Source organism: Protomyctophum bolini (genome assembly GCF_963924005.1).
Source record: "Protomyctophum bolini genome assembly, chromosome: 5".
NCBI lineage: Eukaryota > Metazoa > Chordata > Actinopteri > Myctophiformes > Myctophidae > Protomyctophum > Protomyctophum bolini.
Genome location: NC_137866.1, coordinates 10,201,220 through 10,226,850, shown reverse-complemented (window position 1 = coordinate 10,226,850; position 25,631 = coordinate 10,201,220). Strand labels below are relative to the sequence as shown.

General features: G+C 41.9%; 2 protein-coding genes across 11 annotated transcripts in view; both read left to right on the top strand.

Annotated features, from left to right (window-relative positions):
- Positions 1-8,692, top strand: part of LOC308316026 (adenylate cyclase type 6-like) — a 58,162-nt gene extending 49,470 nt beyond the window's left edge. For all 8 annotated transcript variants that reach the window (XM_080764357.1, XM_080764356.1, XM_080764355.1 and 5 more), the window contains 6 exons: positions 173-205; positions 318-450; positions 1,102-1,365; positions 2,498-2,702; positions 5,815-5,939; positions 6,533-8,692. In XM_080764357.1, coding sequence (XP_080620483.1) covers positions 173-205; positions 318-450; positions 1,102-1,365; positions 2,498-2,702; positions 5,815-5,939; positions 6,533-6,661 — 889 coding nt within the window. In that variant the 3' untranslated portion in view covers positions 6,662-8,692. The remainder of the gene's footprint in view (positions 1-172; positions 206-317; positions 451-1,101; positions 1,366-2,497; positions 2,703-5,814; positions 5,940-6,532) is intronic.
- A 5,048-nt stretch (positions 8,693-13,740) lies between these two features.
- On the top strand, positions 13,741-25,073 carry galnt6 (UDP-N-acetyl-alpha-D-galactosamine:polypeptide N-acetylgalactosaminyltransferase 6 (GalNAc-T6)). Of its 3 annotated transcripts, none has more exons than XM_080764897.1 (11): positions 13,741-13,840; positions 15,488-16,008; positions 16,824-16,996; positions 18,874-19,023; positions 20,403-20,637; positions 20,740-20,857; positions 21,428-21,628; positions 22,611-22,742; positions 22,838-22,939; positions 23,731-23,889; positions 24,464-25,073. In XM_080764897.1, the coding sequence occupies exons 2-11, from the start codon at positions 15,515-15,517 to the stop codon at positions 24,587-24,589; spliced, it is 1,890 nt and encodes a 629-aa protein (XP_080621023.1). In that variant the 5' UTR covers positions 13,741-13,840; positions 15,488-15,514; the 3' UTR covers positions 24,590-25,073. The 3 variants fall into 3 exon arrangements, with proteins under 3 accessions (XP_080621023.1, XP_080621025.1, XP_080621024.1); XM_080764899.1 differs by lacking the exon at positions 13,741-13,840 and adding an exon at positions 13,928-13,948; XM_080764898.1 differs by lacking the exon at positions 13,741-13,840 and adding an exon at positions 15,212-15,342.
- Positions 25,074-25,631: the final 558 nt, after the last annotated feature.

Sequence of the window (25,631 nt, the reverse complement as noted above, 5' to 3'; positions counted from 1 at the left end):
CCACAGAGCTACTCTGCTCCGTATACCAGGACACACACAGGGGAACGCAGGGGAAGAGGGAAACGACTACAGCGAAGGCAGGACTGTGACATTTTCTGCAAAAGCGTAAATCTAATGATGATCCCTGTAGTTTTTAGACTGTGTTAATTTCCCATGTCTGTTTGTTTTCCAGGCCCAACGATGCTAACGAAACAGCACCCGAGTGGTAAGCTGCCGTCACTCGATCTCTAGGTGTTTATACTGTATCTTCATGCATTTTCTATAACTTTTCCCCTGCAAGAAGTTGATTCCGTACCTCCATCTTACCCTCCAAACAGCCTGGAACACATGACCAAGGTGCCCCTTAAGATCATGACCCCAGTCATCCTCACCGTGTTCGTCTTGGCTCTCTACCTGCACGCCCAACAGGTGGAATCCACTGCACGCCTTGACTTCCTCTGGAAGTTGCAGGTAGGTCAAATAAATTGTATCATCCCAAGTCCAGGTGTGCCTTGGGATTTTGTGACAAGCACAAATTATTATTACACTATATACAACCATACAATCGGTACATTGTGTGCACTCATTTCCTAAGACAGAGACAACTTCTATAAACGTTTGTCCCTTATTCCGCTTCCCCTTTCCCATGACCCCTTCTCTGCATCCTATTCAACCACATCCCCCCAATTTTACTCCCTTCTCATCTTCTAACTCTTCCACACCCTCCTCTCCTCTCATGTCCTCCCTCAGGTATCGGCTGTCAAGATTACACATTTAAATTAGACGATTAATTGTCACACAAATAACTGCAATTTAATTGTGTTTTTGGCACTGAATATTGGAACATTATGAATATAGATTACAATTGTTTGCCTTTTAGGCTTGGTAATATAAACATGCACAGGTCAGGAGAAATTACTGTCGCGACGCGTTGTGAGCTAGTAGATCGCCTATTTTCAGCAAGTGTAAAAACCAGTCAGTGCGACGGCATCAAGGCTCGCCAAAATACATTTTAGTCGACTAAATCAACTGTAGATTTAATCGACTAAAATCTTATGATATCTAGTCGACTAAAACCAGACTCCGGTGACTAAAATGTGACTAAAACAACCCCACCCTCAGGCCACGGAGGAGAAGGAGGAGATGGAGGAGCTGCAGGCGTACAACCGCCGCCTCCTCCACAACATCCTGCCCAAGTACGTGGCGGCGCACTTCCTGCAGCAGGAGCGGCGCAACGACGAGCTGTACTACCAGTCGTGCGAGTGCGTGGCCGTCATGTTCGCCTCCATCAGCAACTTCTCCGAGTTCTACGTGGAGCTGGAGGCCAACAACGAGGGAGTGGAGTGCCTCCGTCTGCTCAACGAGATCATCGCCGACTTCGATGAGGTGCGAGGAGGGAAGGGGAGGAGGGGGGGGGGGGGGGTAGGAATGAATGAATGTAGGGCAGTGGTTAAACGTTTTCATATCAAGGGGCGAGGCCCATTTTTTATTCATCATTTGAGCCATGGACTACCATTTGATGACATCTAGCCTCTTAGACCCAAAATGTAGAATATTTTGGTATCACTTCCGCCCGCCCCGGAAGTGAAAGCCGTCCATATTTGAGCCACATTCTTGCAGGCTATGCATCGACGCACAATGGATTCACTTTCTTAGCGTGATAAAAGTTTAGACTTTTATAAGGTCTCAAATATCGCAGTTTGTCTCATTTTGAGGAGAAAAGGGAAGCTGTCTAACATGTGAGTAAAAGTTAAATTGCTGGATTCAATTAAATGAAAGAAAGACGAGTTCCCTCGTTTTGGCACAAGCAGGTCGTGAACAGAAGAACGAGGTCCCGCGTTCTTGGCATACATTTGGTTAAAGATATATGAGGGTTAAAGTTATATAAGCGCCCATTTGGTTACCAACGCTCCATCATTTGGCTGGGGACCACCACCTGGAACCCCCTCAAGGACTACTAGTGGTCCCCAGACAACTGGTTAAAAACCACTGATTTAGGGCTCTGCAACTGTCGATTATCTTATTGAATAATTGAGAAGCACATACTGTATATACTTTATACTGTATGTGACTGATATTGATACAAAAATATTTTGTATAGTCTACTAACTCACTTTGTATGATTAACCATGCTTAACCTTGTTTAATACTTTATACAACTGTCACACAAAAATAAGGAAAATGGCTGATCTGCAATCTCACAACATGTCACATCTATGTAGTTTGTGAGCTTGTACATCGGCTATTTTCCATATTTTTCTACCTTATTTAAAAAATAATTTAAAGAATGTCACATTTCTTTACCAGATTTGTATTTCTTAGTTTATTAAAGTCAAGTATATTTCATAATCGATTAAATTCATAATTTCGATAGTGTTATTGATAGTGGTCGACACTCCTATGCAATCTGTGTTGTTGTTCCTTCATCATGTCTAATAATAGCACACTGTCGACTTTGAAGCGAACATGACATTGTGGTTCATCTTCTTGTTCCCCATGTTGATCTGTTCCTCTCCAGATAATCAGTGAGGACAGGTTCCGTCAGCTGGAGAAGATCAAGACCATCGGCTCCACCTACATGGCGGCCTCTGGCCTCAATGAGTCCACCTATGACAAGGAGGGCCGCTCTCACATCCTGGCGCTGGCCGACTACGCCATGAGGCTGAGGGAGCAGATGAAATACATCAACGAGCACTCTTTCAACAACTTCCAGATGAAGATAGGTAATGGTAACATTTACTACTACTAATGCTACTAATACCACTACTACTGCATTACTAAGTAATATACTATTGTAATCATCATTACTTTCCCCAGTAACGAGTAATGTTACACTAACACTAATAACATTATAGTTATTAATCCAAGAAACACTGGGTTACTGCTTTACCCGGACATGCTATATATTTTTAATCTACTGTAGATAGGCTATATTAAGCCTGTAATGTATAATCTATTGTACAAACTTGTCACGTGCAAAAAAAGAACAGACAAGCTAGCAAAACATTGCTAGCTTCTAGATCTGTTCTTTTTAAGCATGCACCCTCAGGCTAAATTATGACGTGTACGTGCAGTCGTGCACCCACTGTGCTAGATCAGTGCAGCGTAGTTCAAGACACGTCGGCTATTGTCCAAAAGGATTAAGTAAGGATGGTGGATCTGGCTTACTTTCAACACCTAGAATTGTCATTATTTTGATTTTGACTCAGTCAAAGATACAAAGGGGGCGCTCGGGTGTCGCAGCGGCAAAGAGCCTGCCCACCACCACGGAGGCTGGGGGTTCGAATCCACTGCGGTGCATCTGGCTTTGTCGAGCGTCTATACGAACACAATTGGCTTTGTTCGGGGGAGGGAAGCCGGGTGGGGAAGGTCATATCTGTCACTGGGCTGCGGCAGCCACCTGTCATCGGGGAGTGATGGGCTGGAGGAGCAAGACGGAGGCCTTACGTCCTCCCGGTGTGGGCTCCTCACTGGCAGGTGAGTCAGTCCCATGTGTGTGGGGAGGAATTAACTGGCATAACGACTAAATTGGGGAGAAAAGAAAATGAGAAAAAAAAGATACAATTAATATAAAACTGGGAATTTAAGTTTCTCAAGGAGGAGTAGCCTACCAACTCCTACAGGTGTATGGCACCATTATGAAGCCATTTGCAGAAGTGTTGGATATCTTACAAGGGAATAACTATGGCTAATATGGCTCTTGCGTTGAAAGACACCCTCTCACGGATGACAGCTGTCATTGTGAAGGTAAGCCTATATTCCTAAACTTCTGTGCATATAAGTTGCACTGCACCATCCAATAAAAGAGGGTGAAGATTGAAAATGGTGCAATATTTGTTTTTAAAGCAGTCACTAGAATTATCAAAACAAAATACATTTAATTAATTATATTCATCACAGCAGCACCAGAATATTAAAAAGTGTTATTAATTAAAAAACCTAAACCTAAGTAGCCATGGACGTGATCCCGAAATATTGCCGTCTTTGTAGTGGGTGCCATGGACGTAACGAGGCCAATATTTAGAAAATTCCTCTAATCTGTTGTACAGGTGATGACATGCACATTACATGCATAATAGAATTACAAATTCTTTCTTACTTTATAATAGGCAATCAGAGCCTAAATTGGTGCCCCGCCCACTGGCGCTTAAACAGTTAAATATACAGATCCTACATGGGAGGAAGGATGGTTTACTGGAGTCATATTCAACTGGCGGCCCGCGGGCCAAATTCGGCCCATGGGGGAGTTTTCTTGTGGCCCTGGAAAACACAACATTCTTGGATGGTTGGTTGTACAGGATGACAATTTTGAATGTTTTTCATTATTGTTAACCAAAACTCGTTAATGGTTAATAATTAAGGGGCCATTGAGTGCTATAGTACAACATGATGTCTATTGTCATGTGGTCCTAGGACGATAATGGACATCATAATATCCATTTTATTGACAGACAGTACTGCTGCTTCATACTGCATTCACGCATTTAGATGTTTGAGAGGATAATATCTATGCCAGACCTTTATACTGCACAGGCTTTGATTTTGGATTTGAGAAAATAGGAAGTAGGCATGCCAATGTGTACAAATCGATAGAGACGGAGTGTTAAAGGACACCGATTTTCAGCTTCTCTTAATATAATTGTTCCTCACCATGCTCATTATAACATTAAGACCATTTCGTGTTATAAGAGAGAGAGAGAGAGAGAGATGCGTTTCATGAACCATTAGTTGACAGTTAGGGCATCATGACATTCAGCCTGGGATGCTATTTGGATGATTGCAGTCTAACTCAAAATTAAAAAATAGGTTGCTACAAATTGAGGGAGTTGACATGCAAAGAACTAACTGCACACACACAATATTACTAATACTAAGTGTCGCTTCGCGCTGCATTGCGACTTAAACATTTGTTTTCAAATTTAGGGAAATTCTTTTAGTTTTATTGTATTTGTAAAATTATTACTCATGATGTGTGATTGTTTTTGTGGAAATCTTTGGAAAATAATTATTCATGACAAAATTTAGGAAACCCATGAAAATGGCACACTTTTGAGGGGGTTCCAGCCGTGGTCCCCAGTTAAATTATTTAATTTTACTTAAAATAATTAGTTAAATTATTGTTAAACATCTGTATTACTTAATTTACAAGAAGTCGCCACAATTAGAGAATGTACATTTGCCTGTTATCGCTTCTATGGGACCAACATCAATACAGCATGGAATTGTGGACTTATCCAACAATAACAAAATATTCCAAGTTTGGGTCTGAGAGTCTAAATCCTTTATTATCCCGCAGGGGAAATTTAGTCGCCCAGAGTCGCACAGCAGTTAAAGTTCCAACAACTTACTTAATGTACAAAGAGAACGGATTCAAACAGGCAAAATAAATCACCACAGCATTTGGTACATTTATTATTGCCAGCGGATTTGAAACATACTCTGTATTGCAAAACACAGGCTTTAGAAACATGATTAACGTAATTGAGCCTTGTAACACTGGTCCTTTGCAAGCTCATTAAAAACAGAACTACTACTACTACAATACCACACATAATTTTTATAAGGAGCTGTTTAATAAAACTAAAAACATGTATGCTGCTAAGAAGACACCCCAGAAGATCGGTCAGGTATAGCTCCAACATTGTCATATTCTTGAAAGATCACACTTTGTTTTTATGATCTTGGTACCTTACCAACTAACTAAATAATCAAGGACATTTCTCTGGCCATTCTACTTTTTTTGCTGTACGGAAAAGGTACTGAACTGACACCTCTGTATTGTAGCGAACCAGGCTGTGCATTTTTGAATGGTTTCATCCCTTAATCCCTCGTCAGGGCTGAACATGGGGCCAGTGGTGGCAGGAGTGATTGGAGCCAGGAAACCTCAGTATGATATTTGGGGGAACACGGTGAATGTGGCCAGCAGGATGGACAGCACAGGAGTACCAGACTGCATCCAGGTATAGCGCGCGTCGATGCCATCCTTATACTGTATTTAAAGCACGTTGTTTAATAAGACTATGATTACACTATTAGTATTCATAGTAGTAAGCAGCATTGTTTTAATTGTAGGAGAGGTAATTATGACCCACTATGTGCAAATGACATACTTTTAAGTAAAATCGACATTTATGATCAATGACCACCTACTTTATAGATTTGCAAAAAGAAATATCCCCACACAGTCACATTCTGTTTTAAAATTTGAAAACAAATGGCTGAATTGGTTTCATGGAAACTCTAAATAAGAGCAGTGCTGCCATCTGCTGTTCACTGTGTTACTGCAGATCAGAATGGTGCTAGCCCAGTACAGAACGGGCAGGCCTGTACACAACCACTCAAGTGTAATTTCTGCATATATTTTGCATAATATATATTTGACATTTCAAACACCACTTTTCATGCAATCTGTCACAGATTGCCATTGACACAGAGGAAAAGCCTGCATGTCTGCAGCTAGCTTGGACAAATACATTGCTTCCTGCTGTCATTGTAAAGCACAAGAGTGTCTCTTTCATGGCCTAGATATCAAGTGTCTTTGACCTCAACCCAGGTGACCACGGACCTGTACCACGTGCTGGCCAACAACGGCTACCAGCTGGACTGTCGAGGCCTCGTCAAAGTGAAGGGCAAAGGAGAGATGACCACCTATTTCCTCACAAGCGGCCCCCCGGGCAGTTAAAAGAACAGCTCAGCCGACCAGACTGGCCGCATTGGGACTCGCACACACTGCACTGAGAAGAAGAGTCCAGGGAGACGCTTCAGAGACGGTCCGCAGCTCAGTGACGAGCACTGAAGCACGCTGCAATACACTCTGGGGGGACAGACAGACACCGTGGCTGAGATGGGACACGCTTGGCCCGTCTGTGTGCTCTTGTGTACTCAGATAAGCGTGTGCGCACGCGCTCGCGCACACACACACACGCACACACACACACACGCACACGCACACACGCACACACGCACACACACACACACACACACACACACACACACACACACATACACCACTCACGGGAAGCTTGTTCTAGGTTCTTTGAAGGCCCCCCTCCCACTCACCCTCCAAGCTGCTTGAGAAATCAGTTGCCTTAGAAGGAAGTGACTGGTTAGGTTTGTAAGCTACACAGTACGGTACAAGTACGTCATCCAGATACATTATTTATTTTTTTCTGGAGAAGGTTTCATTTGACCTTGTAACACTATGGGACATATGTGACAATATGCAAGGAGAAAGGTGATGTATGAAGATGACCAAAGAACAAATTGTTTTGATATGAAACACACCACTAGACACGTCTGGCGATCATGTTTAAAAATGTCTTCAGGATTGAACAGCTATCTTTATTTATTATTAGTATTATTATCATCAGTTTTTAACTTTTGAAAACAAAAGGCCATGGTAACTTCACTGTCGTTGATGCAGTGCAACCGCTTCTTTTGTTTTGGACGGGATATATTCATGAAGGAAAACAAGCATACACAGCCGTCTTGGCTAGGATTAATGTGTTCTTATCAGGTCCTCTAGTCTTGAATTCACTCTCCTGACAGTTGATCCTGGCCTACGTATGTGTTTTTGGTACATGGAAGTTTTTGAAATGAAGGAAAACAGTTGCATTAGTACCATGGTACTAAAGAAAGATTGTTTCTGTCAGGTGCGTGTGCGTGTGTGTGTGTGTGTGTGTGTGTGTGTGTGTGTGTGTGTGTGTGTGTGTGTGTGTGTGTGTGTGTGTGTGTGTGTGTGTGTGTGTGTGTGTGTGTGTGTGTGTGTGTGTGTGTGTGTGTGTGTGTGTGTGTGTGTGATTACAGAAATGCTGTTCTTTGTCATATGAGGGGTTATAACCTTTCACTGTGAGGTTTTTATGAAACGGTATGACAAATGCTTTCTTGCCAAACCGATTGCTGCAAGGCATGTTTTATATTATACTTTGGAGTTGTGTCCATTCCTGATTTGTAACAATACGGTCTGATTTGTCAGTTGATTGAGGAAGAATTATGTGTACTATGCCTTTTATTGGACTGTGATATTCTGATTTTATTCATTCCATCCTAGGTAACTAAAAGCCTGATCTTTGTTTTTGTTATGTTCCTGGATTGTGTTACAAAATGTGAGCATAGCCTGGTTGTCCAGGTGATAAACACTGGGTCAAGGATAAACTATAGGAAGTATCTGGGTTCTGTTCACGAGCATTGCCTTGAGGTCATGCAATTCCAAGGTCCAGGTGCGTATAGCACCAATAATGGCAACAGTAGACATCAGTATTTTATAGTATTTGGTAGGATCTGGCACATGTATCAAACCCAAGCTAGTGTTTTGAAGTGCTAATCTAATGAATGTAAGGTAAAAACATCCATGCCCTTAATGACACTGCTGTTGGAGAAAACCACTCATTTTATTGCCAATGTCACTGGCAGAGGATCTGAATCACTGTATTATGTGACGAAAAGAGGACATACTGATCTGGTTTCAGGTTTGTTTTAGGTATGTGTTTTTACATTTGGATGACCTTTGACGCTTTGACACTACATAGAAGAAATGGCGGCTCATGGTGGAATTATGCTCATTTGTTAGCCTCTTTTTCTCTCTCAGCCTGAGCCAAATGCTGCCTCGTACTCAGGAGGCCCACAGGCTGCTAATTGTCTGTTACTGTCTTCAAAATGAAAGGCCAACAATAAAGTATTGTTTCACTGTCCATTAAAAAGACTATTGGCAGAATTAGAAGACTTTTTAAGCCTAATTTATGCTTTGCAGTATGATGGTGTTGCTTGCCAAAATTCAGGGAGTACATTAGGCTTTACTCTGCTGATTTGATTTTTCCCTCGGATAAAATAAAATCAATAAATGGCTGTTTTGCATTAATCCTGATGTATCTAGTCATTGCGACCAAAGGTTGCAGTTAACTATGAAATCGCACATTTCCCGTCTGTGTGTGTGTGGTTTTTTTTCACGCCTCCATATATGGTCACACCTCGTCACATCATGCATCCATATATGTTCACGCCTTGTGACATCACACCTCCATTTATGGTCACGCCTCGTGACACACCACCATATATGCTATCTCCATATATAGAAATCACAACACTGACCTCATCTAACCATGGATAACCATACATGGAGAAGACTGGATCAATCACCTAGATCAGTGATACTCAACCTCAGGCCCGCGGGACCATTATGACTGGCCCACCAATGAAAATCTAAAAAAAAGAAGAAAAAAGAATCTGGAAAATGAAATAAAAATAAATAAATCTGAATGAAGTTATCTTTAATTACATTATTATAAGTAATACTATTAGAGTTGTACTATTACTCGAACGAAAATAAAAGCTTGGGGGGGGGGGGGGGGGAGATGCAATGCAAATGAAAGACATATACTGTGTATCCCTATTCCCTGACATAATTTTATAGCTAAACGGACAGAATTCTATTTAATTTGAATGATGAAACCCAGCTGCCATTAATAGTTGGAAATGGAAATTGCGGAAATTGCGGAAATGGAAATTGCGGAAATGGTGGAAATGGAAATGCGGAAATGGAAATTGCGGAAATGGTGGAAATGGAAATTGAGGAAATTGCGGAAATGGAAATTGCGGAAATTGCTCTTCACTTATAGCTATCTATTTTCAGGTAGATTGTTTTATATTACTCAGTCAGCCATATCACTACTCATTTTTTTTCATGAAAAAGGTCATAGCTGGGTAATCTATTTTCAGGCAAATTGTGTTTATTGTATTTTATTTTACTCAGCCATAACAATTTATTTTCTGTTAACCAACTTGCTGGCTGGCAGGCAGGCAGACAGCTACTCATAGACAGGCAGACAGACAGACAGCTACTCATGGAGAATTGGACAGGCAGGCAGTCAGACAGCTACTCAGACAGGCAGACAGACAGCTACTCATGGACAATTGGACAGGCAGGCAGACAGACAGCTACTCATAGACAGGCAGGCAGACAGCTACTCATAGACAGGCAGACAGTAAGACAGCTACTCATTGACAGACAGACAAATAACTACTCATGGACAGACAGACAGGCAGGCAGGCAGGCAAAGAGCTACTCATGTTATGTTATTATGTTATAACAGCTACTCATGTTATGTGCAATAATTTGTGCAGTTATGGAAACAGCTCTTTGTGTTTATGCAAGAAAATGTAACACATTTATTTATTTACATATTGTGTGCATGCACATTGTACTTTGATACATTTTGCGAAAATAAAGCAATTGAAAGAGAGAAGTTATCAAGTATCATTAATGTCGTAATTTTATCTACTGGCCCCTGGCCCCTTGCCATTTTTGTAATGTGGCCCACAGGTAAATCTATTTGAGTATCCCTGACCTAGATCTGCATATATGGAGCCAGCCAGCAACTCTATCTGACCTCAAACATCAAACCCTTAGATCTCCATATATGGAGTTGACCTGTTTTGACATTCCATATGTTGACCCTTCCCCACCTGTCCTTCCTGTTCTGACATTCCATATGTTGATCTGACCTCATCAAACCCTGTAAAGTACATAATTCATTCCATATGTTGACCTGACCCCACATGCCGAAGCGCCAGCACTCGCAGTGTGCCGTCACTCAGGAGTCAGGCGGATGCATGCACGCGACCTTGCCCTCAGGGCGTCTTACTGGTATTAACTCTTATAGCCTATGTTGCTTAGCCTATACTGTACCCAGGGGTGCCCACACTTTTTTGACTTGAGAGCTACTTTCAAAATGACCAACTGAACAAGATCTACCCACCGAACAAATATTATCCCATTGCTGAAATAATAGTTGAAAAAGTGTATCCGATGGGGCTTTGGAATAAGAATGGGGGCTCTGTAGTTACATATTAGACAAACGCACTTGGGAAATAAAGTATGTCGAACTGACATACCCTTTTTAATGTCAATCAAGTCACTTTAATTCAAGTGGCAGATGCCAAAAATAGTTTTTATATTTTATTTAAATGATATATATTATGTCATGTGGTCTACCTTTGTGATCTACTGGTCACCCCTCACCCCTGCTATATACCTTGCTTATTTTTCTTGATTTTAATTTAGATTTCACGTCAATCAACAGTCTGCAATCAAGATTTCTACCAGTGGCAGTAACTGGAGACACTACCAAGCCAGAGCCAGACTGCTTCTCCATTTTCTGAATAAACCAGTGTACGGTTTCACGACGGTGATACTGGAGAGAGTATTTAATTGCTTTTGCATGAATAATGGATTTCTGTTGAGGTAACGGGTACATGTTAACTTACCGCACTCTATGCTGAACATTAATTAAACCATATGAATTCTGTGCATAATTACTATGATAGTTGAGGAATATAGGCCTATCCTAACATGGACAGCAAAGTGCCGTAGGCCTAAATGCAAATACAGCTGGATATGCTGCCTTGTGCTTTACTGTACCTTGATTTTATAGCAGAGGTTCTCTGGTTTTCTGAGCTCTGGACCGCTAGCATATTTCAGCCCCCCATTTCCAACAGTAATTGCGACTGTAGGTCGCATTTACTATCCTGCCGTCCGTCCATCCGTCCGTTAGGTAGTTAGTCACCCACGCCTCCTTATATGGTCATGCCACGTGACATCACGCCTCCATATATGGTCATGCCTCGTGACATCTTGTGACATCACGTGACATCATGGAGACCCTTAGATCTCCATATCTGCATATATGGAGCCAGCCAGTAGCCTGGGCACCATCGACAGACAGGAACAACAGGCGGCGGCAACTTCCCTTTCCCTCTCAATAAAATCTGAGAGGGAAAAGGAAGTTGCCGCCGCCTCCTGTCTGTCGACTACAAAACAATACTACAACATGACGTAACGATATCATCCGCTCCCGCCCGGATCATACAGACTTTTGAAACAGAGACCAGGCTTTCCTCCGAGGTGGGGGAAAGCCTGGTGAGGCGAGGTTAGCCAGCCAGCAAATCTACATCTGACCTCAAACCTAAAACCCTTGTTTTTGGCTCTGGTCCATAGCTCTAATAATGCATTAGGGCTATGGACCAGAGCTAACCTGTTCTGACATTCCATATGTTGATCCTTCCCAACCTGTCCTTCCTGTTCTGACATTCCATATGTTGATCCTTCCAAACCTGTCCTTCCTGTTCTGACATTCCATATGTTGATCTGACCCCCATGCCAAAGCACCAGCACTGTCAATAGTTCATTTCAAGCTTTCGTCCCCCAAAATAGTTCAAAAAGACTCTTAAATGTGATACTTATGAAGCACATTTAAGGACAACTTTAGTTTTTTTTTTCAACCAAGGTCCATGTTTTAGTTTGTTATTAGAGAAAGTAAAAGATTAGTGTTTTTCAGCGATTTCTTTTATAGTCCTGCTAGACCCCAAGAAATTACATCTGGCCACAAAAGATCATAGGATCTACTGAATGTGTCAAACTGACATATTGAGCCTACAACACACATAAGGCTTCCCCCCAGTAGGCTATAGCTGCAATTTGCAACTCTTTTTAAATAATGTGAGGAATCTAGAGTTACAATACCCTCCATTGACTCCCCACTCATTGCACCACTCAGTTCACACGGGTGTGATTTTTTCTATAAAGTGTTGGAGTTTGTAAGATCACTGAACGGCCCTGCGTGCCATCTGTTTCGCATTTGCACATAATACAGGAGACAGCAGCGCAACCCCTTAAAAACGAGTGCTTCCAAACTCCAACACTTAAAAAGAGAATCACCTGACAGAAATTTTGTAGCTCATATGTCTACGGTGGATTTTTCTGAAACAAAAGCTTGGCAGATTGAAAGGATAATTCAAGTTTGCCCTACAGCTGCAATGTTGGTGAGTTTAACGTCGTAAGCGGATCGCAAACGCAAATTGGATGAATGGGGAGTCAATGGGTATTGCAACTCTAGATTCATCCCATTATAAAAAATCACACCCGTGTGAACTGAGTGGTGCAGCTCCCCCCCCCCCCCCACCTCTCTCTCTCTCTCTCTCTCTCTCTCTCTCTCATTAGCAGGCAACATTGCAGCACTATCCCTCTCTGTTTCTGGCGCCCCCTACTGGTACCCTATAGTCATATACTCGTGCTCATGACCACATGCCACATACATACATACATAGGTGTACACGGACATTGCTGGTTGTAGGAGTGGTTGCACCACTCAAAAATCTAGAGTTGCAAATTGCGGCTATGCTACCTTCACATTCAGTAGATCCTGTGATCTTTTGTGGCCAGATGTAATTTCTTGGGGTCTAGTAGGACTATAGTAAATAATAAATAAATAAAATCGCTATAAAATGTTGTCAAAATAATACATATTTATCCCCATGCTCGAATGCCCCCACCCCCTGTCAAAAACAGCAAAAATCCCCAAAACGAAAGAAAGCAGCAAATGAAAAAAACACTTATCTTTTACTTTCTCTAATAACAACCTAAAACATGAACCTTGGTTGAAAAAAACTAAAGTTGTCCTTTGAACATGTTTTGATGCATTTAACAGTACAATAGTATTAATTGAAACATTTTCCCATGGACCACTGTAATTATGCCATGGACCACTCAGTGGGTCGTGGACCACTGGTTGAGAAACAGTGCTTCAGCAGCACTGCCACCAGGGGGACTCCATCCATCTAATCATGTGAACGGCATGGCACCTGTTACGTTCAAAGGAGAAGTGTGTACTGTCTATCATTCGTACTGTAGCTCTCTCTCTCTCTCTCTCTCTCTCTCTCTCTTTCTCTCTCTCTCTCTCACTCACTCACTCACTCTCGCATTAACGAAACGACTTCGATAAAGTAAATGCTTGATTCGTTTCTCCAGTCTCAAACAGATATTAACCCTGGAGCCATTGACATCATCAAATATCGGAGTTTATTTGAGGTAAGTTGGTGTGCTGCCAGCCAGTACACATATTCAATCATTTGTAGTAAAAAAAAACACACTTGCCCGGATGGCGGATGATGACACGGATGCGCTGTCATTTGTTTGGTAGATTGACTATTTCTTTAATACTCTCTCGGTAATATTAGACTTACTTTAGCGCATATTATACACCACTTAAAAATATATATATATTCAACATTCATGTCTGTTTAAATTGGGATTATGTAATGATGCACTGAATGGATTTAATAACTTCCTGATATTTTGTCAACCTTCCTGTTTCTTTTTGGCACGACGCCCGTGACGTGCAACTGAACGTTCTGTGTGTTAAACGTACCCAGACTATTTTTTGTTATGTTTACTCTATGTTTGGGCTTTTATAAATGTTTTTTTTAACCAGTGAACTTGAAAATAAGGTTTGGAATATGTGAGATATAGATCAGCCCATTTTCTGATGTGTTACAGTAAGTTATCTTCCCCTTAGCAAGTCAATTAAGGGATCACAGCAAACCAGCTGTTTCATTATTATTATCATTATCATTTGTTCTATGCTGAAATGTTGCTATTTATTTTGTATCTGTTAGTACCTTTATAAATGTATGTGACAAGCATCAAATCTTAAGCATCATGTCACTAATTAGCATTAAAATGTTAAAATGTCTGGCATGAATGAAAGTCTTATCTTTCAACACATTTCCATGTGTTGACAGCAAACTTGACAAACTGGTTGTCCAACAGTCCAAGTAGTACATATGTCATTCCACTATAGTACAAAGAGGGCGGTTTGCAGTCGCTGCTGCCTGTCACTGTCACTAAAAGATTGTCTCCTTGAATCAAATATGAATGAGGCTGGTTTGAGACCAGAGTGAATTAATTATGACCTAGTAAGAGTGACTCTAGTATGAACAGTGATCAACTAAGGACTTTGCGGATGCCCTCGATAGACTAGATATCTCATTCCACATGCAGTACCAGCCTGGGAAAATGTCCCCTATTGTGTGTCAGAACAAGAATCAAGTTAGGCCTGTATATATCCGGCATATTTCCTGTTAGGGGGGATGACCGCCTTTGTTACTGTGGTATCTGGATACGTGTGCTAACAGGTGTTTCTGGGAGACGTCACGTGTCAATCAGTAACCGCCCGTGTGGGAGTTGTACCTTGAGCCACCTGGCCAGTACTACCTGTTGCCACGTGGGTCTTGACTCCTGGAGGGCTGTGTACACTGTATAGTGTACCTGGGGGAGGGGGCGTGTGGCTTCAGGTATTTGCCAGAAGGTGTGCTCTGTTTGTTCACACTCTCTACTTCTCCTTGCCCTCCCTGTCTGCCCTTTGGGACTGCACAGAGAAGAAAGGATAGGAGGAGCATAGAAGGACTGCCGGTTAGGCAGCCGGCTGCTATGACACTTGAAGATAAACAAGACGAGATTTAAAGGATTTCTTCAGACCAGTGTGTTGTGTTAATCAAAGGAATACCTGCTGTTTGGCAGATAAAACACAAGTAAGATTTATGTGTGTTTTGGATTTTGAGAGAAAAGGGCTTTCAAAGAGAGAGCCTTTTCAAACCTTTGGGTGACAAGCCCTTTTACATCATGACCAGGTTGTTATAGTTTAATTGTTGTATTTGTGCCATGTTATCTATCTAGGTTGGAGTGTGACATCCATCTAGCGCCATGCGTTTCTTACTGCGCCGGCGTTTCTCCCTGCTGAAGCTCGTTCTCCTGGGAGGGACTGTGTTCATGGTGACCCTGTTGGCTCTCCAGAGAGACGTGGGCCAGCAGTCGGCACAGGACCCCTGGTTCCAGGAGCTGGTGGTCAAGAAGGACCAGGTCATTGTCATGGTGCGAGATGCCGTCAACAACCTGGGCTTAATCCAGAACCAGATCATTCCACCAGCTCCCCCGCCGTCTCCAGAGCTGATCCCCACCGAAAACAGCACGTGCCGCTCTGGGTTCTACAGCCGTGCTGAGCTAAAGCCCGCCCTGGAGAGGCCCCCGCAGGACCCCCAGGCTCCTGGCGCCGACGGCAAGGCGTTTAACAAGGAAAATATGACCCCAGAGGAGGAGAAGGAGAAAGAAGAGGGCATGACCCGACACTGTTTCAACCAGTTTGTCAGTGACCGCATCTCCCTGAGCCGCAGCCTTGGCGACGACACCCGGCCTGTAGAGTAAGAGTATATATTTGTATCAGTGTTGTGATAAAATGGGAATATAGCTGCCTACTGTATCCTACTCCAGGCTCTCCTGATCAGGATGTAAGCTTATCAGTTGAAACTTACTACTGTTAATGTTCCTTTATCTCCCAACTGAGAGAGTTTTAATGCACTTGACAGTTATTTGTTCTGTGAATAGCTTTTAAACTGCTTTTCTTCACGGGGGAATTGTTTACGCTTAGGGCTGTGCTTTATTTGTCTAAAAATAGATAGTGAGAGCATGCCACCCATAAGCCTAATGCAAACAATGGTTGGCTATTACACATACTGTAGTTTGATGGGCCAGCTGCAGTGGCTGGCTGGAAGTGAGAGAGAGAGAGAGAGATAGAGAGAGAGAGTGTGTGTGTGTGTGTGTGTGTGTGTGTGTGTGTGTGTGTGTGTGTGTACACAATTTAGGCATTTAGCAGACGCTCTTAATCCAGAGCGATTTACATTAGGCAAGAACAAAAAAGCATGGGAATACATCACATATATAAAATGCATTTATCGTGTGTGTCAGTACATTTGTTACGATTGGACTGTAAGAATGGGTCACAGATTGGGGCTTTGCCTAACCTAACAAAACCTTTCAGTTGTGACATTTGTTTTGCTTTAATGCCTGTGGGTGTGCGTCTGTATTGTATCTCTGTTCTTTATTATAAAAACACACACACACGCTGGTTCTTTATTCATGGTATTCCCCAACCAAAGTGAGCTGCCAAGGGCTGTGTAATTTCCCTCCATATAATGTGTGCGCAAGTATTTTGACATGCTTTGACTTCTTTGCACAGGTGTGTGGAGCACAAGTTCCGGCGCTGTCCTCCTCTGCCGACCACCAGTGTCATCATCGTGTTCCACAACGAGGCCTGGTCCACCCTGCTCAGGACAGTCCTAAGTGTCCTGCACACGTCTCCTGCTGTCTTGCTTACAGAGATCATCTTGGTGGATGATGCTAGCATTGCTGGTAGGACACACACTCTAACTAAGGTCGCATGCACACCTCTAATTCGGTAGACTTGATGCGAATGGGTGGAGAAGTTGCATTATTTAATTTGCTTCCACACTGCGCTGTCATCCGCAGCAGGGACCTTTTATCAATGTGTTCAATTCATACACTACACTACACAGTGAACAGGACTTTAGGACGTAAAGTGATGGTTGTGTGTGCGTGCGCGCGTGTGTGTGCGCAATAACGGATGTCTACAACTTTACCAACTTGTTTTATAAAGTAGCGGCTAGCCTACTAAAGCCTCCATACATTAATAAACCTGGTAGGTTAATAGGAGTAGCCTACACTGTCTACACTCTACTACACAAACACATATACCACTTTTATCTGACTCCAGATCAGCGGAGCTGCCCGTCAGGATTCCCGGTCTGTACTACGAGCGCAAACACTTTATGCAACCTGCAAATGTGCGATGGAACCTAATCGCCTCCATTCACTTGCTATATATCCTGCACACTGCATTGTTCGTGTGTGTAACCTTCAGCATAAGCCTATGATGGTCTGGCCATATTGCAATAAGGGCTTCTATCTCTTCATTAGACCACGCGTGTCCACGGGACATCTTTACGCTGCGTAATGCCTTCTCCCTCTTTCTCGTGTGAAACTTCTTCATCCCACAATGGTACATTCACTCCCTATGTTTAATGCGATTGCATTCACATTTGGCAGAGTAGAATGCGGTTCTTTGGTGCGCATTAGGATTCGATTGAGCACACCTGCCAAACGAAGCGCACTTTCCAATAATGCGCAGCAGGATTCGTTTTAATCGCAGTAAAGCTTTCGCGTGTGAATGCGACCTAACTAATAATAATTGGCCATACAACATGTGAGTTAGTAGATCTACTATTTTTCTGTGAAGAAGAAAATTGAAAAACACAGAACAAAGGGTATTTATTAAATATAGAATATAATTAAATATTCACTTACAAAGCACTGGAATGGAATTGTGCAATATACTTTAAATAAACAATGTAACACAATGAGTCCTAGTACAATGGCCTACATCCACTTAACTGTAATTCATTTAAATTAGTGAGTGTTCAAAGAGATGAGTCAAAGCAGTATGCTATCAGACAAGTTATTCATTACTGATTAACCTTTCGAACCACGATTTAGTTTTAGTCATAGCCTTTTGAATTAAATTCCATTTTGACATATTTTAGTTAGATTAGAAGTAATTTTTTGTGTCATAGTGTAGTCCACGAAATGAACACTGTTTTGCTCGGCTCATATTTAGGGCTGTCACGATTAGAAATTTAAGTTGATTAATTTTCACACAAATAATTGCAATTAATGATTCAATTGTATTTTTTGCATTGAACATTGAAACGTCACAATTTGTATTTCTGTTTGCCTTTTAGGCTTCGACGCTTCGTAAACACAAATGGCACAGGGCAGATTATATGACAAATAATATATACAAAGAAATCACTGACACATTAAATAATTTCTTATATATTTAGCTTTTACAAAAAACATACAAAATAGTGGAAATAGTTGATCTACATGCTTACGACACGTGTTGTAAGCTTGTAGATCTGCTATTTCTGCTATTTCAGAAAAATGTTTGAAAATGTATGGATCTTTCAACAGGAAAACGATTGACGATTATGCAAAAGAAATTGCGATTATCTCAAATAATTGCAATTATGTAATAATTGAATATATATTCCCCCACAACATTTGTGTTCGTATTTATTTGTTATATGTGAAAAAAGGAATATGGAATGCACACACGCAAATGTCAAAACAAGTTCCTATGTGTTTTACACAATGGCAAATGAAGGAATCTGAATGTGAATGTTGCTAACGATGCTTGTTTCCCCCTGCAGAGCACCTGAAGGAACAACTGGAGGTGTTCCTTCATCAGTACAAGATAGTCCGCGTGGTGAGGCAGGCGGAGAGGAAGGGCCTGATCACAGCCAGGCTGCTGGGGGCCAGCGTGGCTCAGGGGGAAACCCTTACCTTCCTGGATGCACACTGTGAGGAAACCTTTATACCACACACACACACACACACACAAGCCAATCCTTGACTTATTTAGTAATATATATTTAGGATTAGTTTGAAAGTATTTAAAAAAATAGTTTCAAAGTATTTTAACTAATTCCATGTTTAACCCATTTACACCAGAGGCCGATTCTAAAAACGTCTTTTATGCCTTTACTGACAGGACAGTATAGACTGACAGGAAATGGGGAGTGACACGCAGCAAAGGTCGTCGGGATCGGGACTCGAACCCGTGACACGCTGTCAGGCTGGCATTGCAGCCTAGGGTGCCCGGACCACCACGCCGTTGGCCCGGGCCTAAAAACGTCTTTTAAATTCTAACTTAAAGTCTTACTATGTAACTTAAACGTAATTTAGTCCAATCGGTATGTTAGATTATGTTTATACGATATAATTTATACAATTGGGGTGGTCGTATTTTGTCTCCCTGCTCTTCTATTGAGACATTTAGATGGTGTCAAAGCCATGTCTCACCTATAGACGCAGGATCTGACACCAAGTAACCAACGGTGTGGGAGACTGGAGTTGTACCTTGAGATTGAGACACAAGATTACATTTATCCCCAGAGCAAGCAGGCTGACTCTATTAGCTCAATGGTAAAAAATAACGTATGGAAAATAACAAAAACAACAAAAAATACATTATTTACACTTGTGAAGTAGAGCATAGCAATATAAAACAATGAAAAGAGACAATAAAATATAAAACTGAGCATACAATAGCACAGAGCAGGAAATCAATAAACTGGTAAATCAGGTGCAGTTAAAGGCGAGGGAGAACAGATGCTGTACGAAAACAGAATACCTGTATATTATATTGTCCCTTAGCTTTAAGACATTTTCCCCCAGTCTTGCATCCTCTCATTTCTCTCTTATGGTATTTTAATTGCAGAATAAATCAATTGAATTCCAACAAGCTTGTCTGCGCAGACATTCTATGACCTTGCTCTTACATCCTTCTAGAATAGATAACGGCGAACAAATAATAATTTGTGTGTGTGTGTGTGTGTGTGTGTGTGTGTGTGTGTGTGTGTGTGTGTGTGTGTGTGTGTGTGTGTGTGTGTGTGTGTGTGTGTGTGTGTGTGTGTGTGTGTGTGTGTGTGTGTGTGTGTGTGTGTGTTGATAATGGGTACGTGTTGATAATGGGTACTGCCCTACATTCTGACAATGGGTATTATACTAGTATTCATACAATCAGGTGGCATGTTATGCAGTTTGTTGGCCTTGCGCCAGAGGCAAACTGTGAGATGTTGTAGCTGTACACCTGTTTTCACAGTCTCTAAACTTGATATGGAGTTAGGGTTAGAAGATACGAAGTCATGTACTAACTATATGCTGTTCCTCTACCCAGGTGAATGTTTCCATGGCTGGCTGGAGCCCCTGCTGGCTCGTATCGTGGAGGAGCCCACTGCAGTGGTCAGTCCAGAGATCACCTCTATTGACCTCAACACCTTTAATTTCAACAAGCCCGTGGTCAACGGCCACGCCTTCAACCGTGGCAACTTCGACTGGAGTCTGACCTTTGGGTGGGAGGCGATCCCTGATTATGCGAAGAAGGAACGCAAGGATGAAACCTACCCCGTCAAGTAAGTTAAGAAGGGGGTTCATTATTATGTGACCTGATGATGTTCCCCCTTTTTTAAATGATCTTCTGATTTTAATGTCTGATGATGCTTTTCTCTTCTCAGAACCCCTACCTTCGCTGGTGGTCTCTTTTCCATCTCCAAGAAGTATTTTGAACACATTGGAACTTATGACGACAAGATGGAGATCTGGGGTGGTGAGAATGTGGAGATGTCATTTAGGGTCAGTCTCACTTTCTGCACTCGTGGTCAAGATTCCATTTAGTTTCACATTAATCAATATAGCTTGTTGATGCGTTCACACTGGCAGATGCAAAGATACATCTAGCTGAAGTTGGAACCAGCTACATTTTTTGTAGCTTTGTAGCTGTTGTAGCCTTTGCAGCAGCTACAAATGTCGGATATATCTTTGTATCTTCGTGTCGCTGGCTTCCATTGAAAATGAAAAATTGTCGATTGTATCTTTGCATCTGCCCGTGTGAAAGCAGCATGTGCCTAATTGTGCCATAAACAATTAATGCAGAAACACATACAAGTGTAAAAAAAAAAACCTAACCAGACAGACATACAGTATACTGTATAGAGACAGACATTGCTGATCTATTTTTTTTAAGTGGTTGCACCACTTAAAAATCATAGCATACAGTTCAACAATACAGTCGGTCCGTGAAATAATATTATTAATAATATAAATGAATATAATACTGTAAATGAATGAATACATCTTGAAATCTTTTGTTGATAATTAGTCTTGTCATCTCATCATTGTTGTCTTTGCCTATCTCATCGTCAGGTGTGGCAGTGTGGGGGTCAATTAGAAATACTTCCTTGTTCTGTGGTGGGTCATGTCTTCCGTACCAAGAGCCCCCACACCTTCCCCAAGGGCACAGAGGTCATCACGCGCAACCAGGTGCGGCTGGCTGAGGTCTGGATGGATGACTATAAGAATATCTTCTACCGCCGCAACCAGGCTGCTGCCAAAATGGCCAGTGAGGTCAGTAATCGGATAGTAATGATAAAAGCTCTTGCCAAACTACAGTTTCAAAAGAAAAACAAACTAGGAATATTACACTCGGAGTACATAACTCCACCAACGCTACCATACTCATCCCATAGACCCATACTCACCCATTTGGTTTGTTTCAATAGGGTAGGGTTTCATGCTGTTTTAATCGGAAAAGTAAATGCTAACAAAATAATCCATATTCTGAATCTGGAGTGGCTTTTTATGACAACCCACGCCTCAGAATAGCCAAATGGCATTGATCACGCCTCCAGGTCTTTAGTTTACTCAAGTTAGGGAATAAGACCTGGTACTTAAGACACGCAAAATACAGCCCCCACTCTCCTTTGCCCAATTTGTGTTAAGTTAATCAGTTCTTCCTTGCCTGATGATCAAAATATCCACAAAGGTTCATGGTGTTGAGTGACTCTGTTCTGGGCCTACATGCCTATTAATGTGAAGCCATGCCTGTTGCCAGAACCCCTTAGACCAATTAGTGTTAAAAGTTAATAAACGACAACGGTCTCTAGAGAAAACGGCGTCAACGGGGGTGAAAACCCCTTCCAAAGTGGAACTCTTTGGAAACGCTCCATGTAAACGGGGGAATCCGCAAAATGTGTTGCGTAATGGCTCACGGTGCAGAGCCGTAGAACCACGCTGCATTGGTGAATGTAAACAAACAGCTGTGACAGGAAGTAGAACGGAAGTGGTTCCATGCATGTGTGTGACTGGTGTATCTGGCAGCACGTCACCACCACCTACTACAGCGTTTTCAATCGCGCAGAATAAAAAGTGAGAACGCAAAAATCATGCCCTTAGTTTTTAGTTTGTACAATTAAGGAGATTTTAATTTAATGACACATAATACCCCAGGCAGCAAAGGTTTCATGACCGCATTCTGTGTTGTATTTAGTAGTTTGTCCAGAATCCCAGGCTCTTGAGAGCTCAAAGTACTTTCTTTTGGGTGTTACAGAATCGGTACGGTGACATCTCCGAACGTGTGAAACTGAGAGAGAGCTTGCAGTGCAAAAACTTCACCTGGTTTCTCAACACGGTTTACCCAGAGGCCTTTATTCCCGACCTGCATCCTGTCAAATTTGGAGCCGTAAGACATATTCACCTTTTTCTTAATCTGTGTTCCACTTTATCCTTATGGTCATGCATGCATCAATGTCATTACATTTTTGTGTGAATGCACAGATGAAGAACTCAGGATCTCAGACCTGTTTGGATGTGGGTGAGGCAAACCAGGGAGGCAAACCATTGATCATGTACCAGTGTCACAACATGGGAGGAAACCAGGTACACTAACTCAATGTCAAACCCTTCTTCTACAGTATGTGAACATGGTTTTTCATTAAAACATTTATTAGACAAAATTATATATAAAAACAATGCTGTATGTCACTATATGGCACCTATAATAACAAGCAAAATGTCCTTGTTATTAGTAGGTGTTATTAGGTTATTGGGCTCATTTAATGAGCAATTTTATGTCTCAAGACACATTTTCAGTGTGAGCTGAAAATAAAGTATTATATCATCAATGCATCAACCTGACTGAACTGATTGGACCAAGCAATAGCACATATTTATGATTGGATCAATCATGATCTACACACCCTAATGTCCAGATCTATATGGCGTACACTACACACCCAGTTGCTGTTGTGTCATACATCTGTTTTAATACACACTGTCACCGACTCCCCAGCTCCACCTGCTTAGATCTGCTTCCATAAAATCACATTCTAGTCTGCCCAAACCAAACTTGGTTGCTATATCTTATCCATCAATAAACCTATTATATCAATACATCCCCCACCCCTGAAGGCTCATACGTAGTCTGGATTTTCAGTGGTGGGGTGACCACCGAACTACAACATGACGTCACGAGCCGCGGTGAAGAGCAAACCACCGCCACCGCTCCAGCCCTTCTCTCTGTTTTTACTCACCACCGCTCAACGTTATTTCGCGGTGGTCGCGGTGGTCAGCTCACCACCGAAAATCCAGACTATGAATAGGCCTTCAGTATGAAAAGCAAAAATGTCCTCTTCGATAATTGTGTCTGATCAGGCTTTTGTCTCTTCCAGTACTTTGAATACACATCTCACAAGGAGCTGCGTCACAACACTGGAAAGCAGTTGTGTCTCCATGCGGCGCCCGCGCCGGAGCCGCTGAAGATTGAGCTCTGCCAGCTGAAGGGAAAGGGTACCAGTTTGTCACCACAGCAGGAGTGGCTCTTCACTGAGGTATGGATGGAGCACTGGGTCTGGGATTTCCAAAACTGTCATTGACCTGATTTAAAAACATTCACTTTGAAAGAATATATATTCAAAGATTTGCGCCACATTTTTACGATTATTCAAAAATAGCAGACCTACAAGCTCATAGTGCGCGATATGAGCTTGTAGATCTGCTATTTTTCAATAGCTAAATTATAACATAATGTTTAAAACACCAAAAGGGGTTCCCGCCCAAAATGGGTTAAGACTGCACAACTGTGGCTAAAATGATAATGTTGCACAACTGTGGCTAAAATGATAATGTTGCACAACTGTGGCTAAAATGTTAATGTGTGGTATTTTACTAACAATATTTAATACAATTATTAGTTTTGGGGAACTAATAATTGTATTGTCTTATAATAATGTTTTGACTAAACTCACTGTTTAAATTAAAATAACTTTCTGTATGCCAGTTGGGCCAGTATTGTACAGTTTTGTGCAATTACGGACATGGAAAAACGAAACAAAAGCTGACTAAACATGATTCATTGTGCAACGCTGGCACTCACTTATCTGTTTTTCTGGTCTGGTGCTGCAGGAGCAGCTTCTGAAGAACCCAGCCAGTGGAAGATGTGTAGTGTGGAAAGGAGGGCTGAATGGAGGCAATGTTCAGATGGATGACTGTAACGCTACAGACCTGAACCAGCACTGGTCCATCAGCTGACCAGCCAGTCTGCACACCAGGGACCAACAACTCCCTGCGTTCCTCTCCTAACACACACTGGTCTGAGAAATGAGCTCTGCTTCCAGCCTACAGGACTGACTGCATGACGTGGAGCTCTGGGACTTTGGGTTGACCTGTGTGAACATATGAGGAACCGAACCCATCTGTGCAAAGCCGTCTCAGGGTAACCTGGGACTGGTTTTTATCATTATTTATGATGGAATCTCAGGAAAGACAGTGGAAACATTGCAGGTTCTTCTTCCTGTTGACTATGTGAACTTGACAGCCAGAACTGGCTGCGTGGATAAACGGGACATGTTCAATCAGAGCTGCTATGTACGATCGCAACGCTGTGCCTTTTCAGGTGCAACACGTGGCTGTTTGTTGTCTCCTAATACTGTAAAATAATGTATAGTGATATTGCAAATGTGAATGTATTGCCAAAGGGACATGGGTCTATTTTAAATTAAAAAAGCAAAGCTATGCACTGCTACTCAAGTGAAATGGTCATTGTATAAAAGTAAAACTATATTTGTTTAGCAATTTAAATACGAAGAAAAATTGTTTCCATTCATCAGTGATAATCATGCAGTATTGTACAGGTATGTCTACCAATATATTTTCCTTCAGGGTGTGAGTCAGCTTTATGCTGTACTTAGATGACTTATGTCCCCCTGGGCTCTATACAAGGCCCCCCAAGTGTTGCTGCACTAAATAAAATACCTTTGCCAAAATTAGCCGATCTACAGTATAAGCTCACAATGCGTTGAGATGCGTTGTGAGCTCTTAGATTCTTGCGCAAATATTGTAAACGGCCAAATGGGCTGTTTTCAATGTTTGCGAAAGAATAGGGACATTAGTGTTCAAGTGGCTAATAAAATACACAAATGTACCTGCTGCATGGTCTAAACGTATGGAACATTCAAAGTTTGCAGGCTTGCTGATGACTACTGCAGAGAAAAAGCTCACTTGATGTCCACCTGCCTGCAATGGCCACCTGTAAGTAATATAAAATGTCCCTAACTTCACAACCTTGATATAT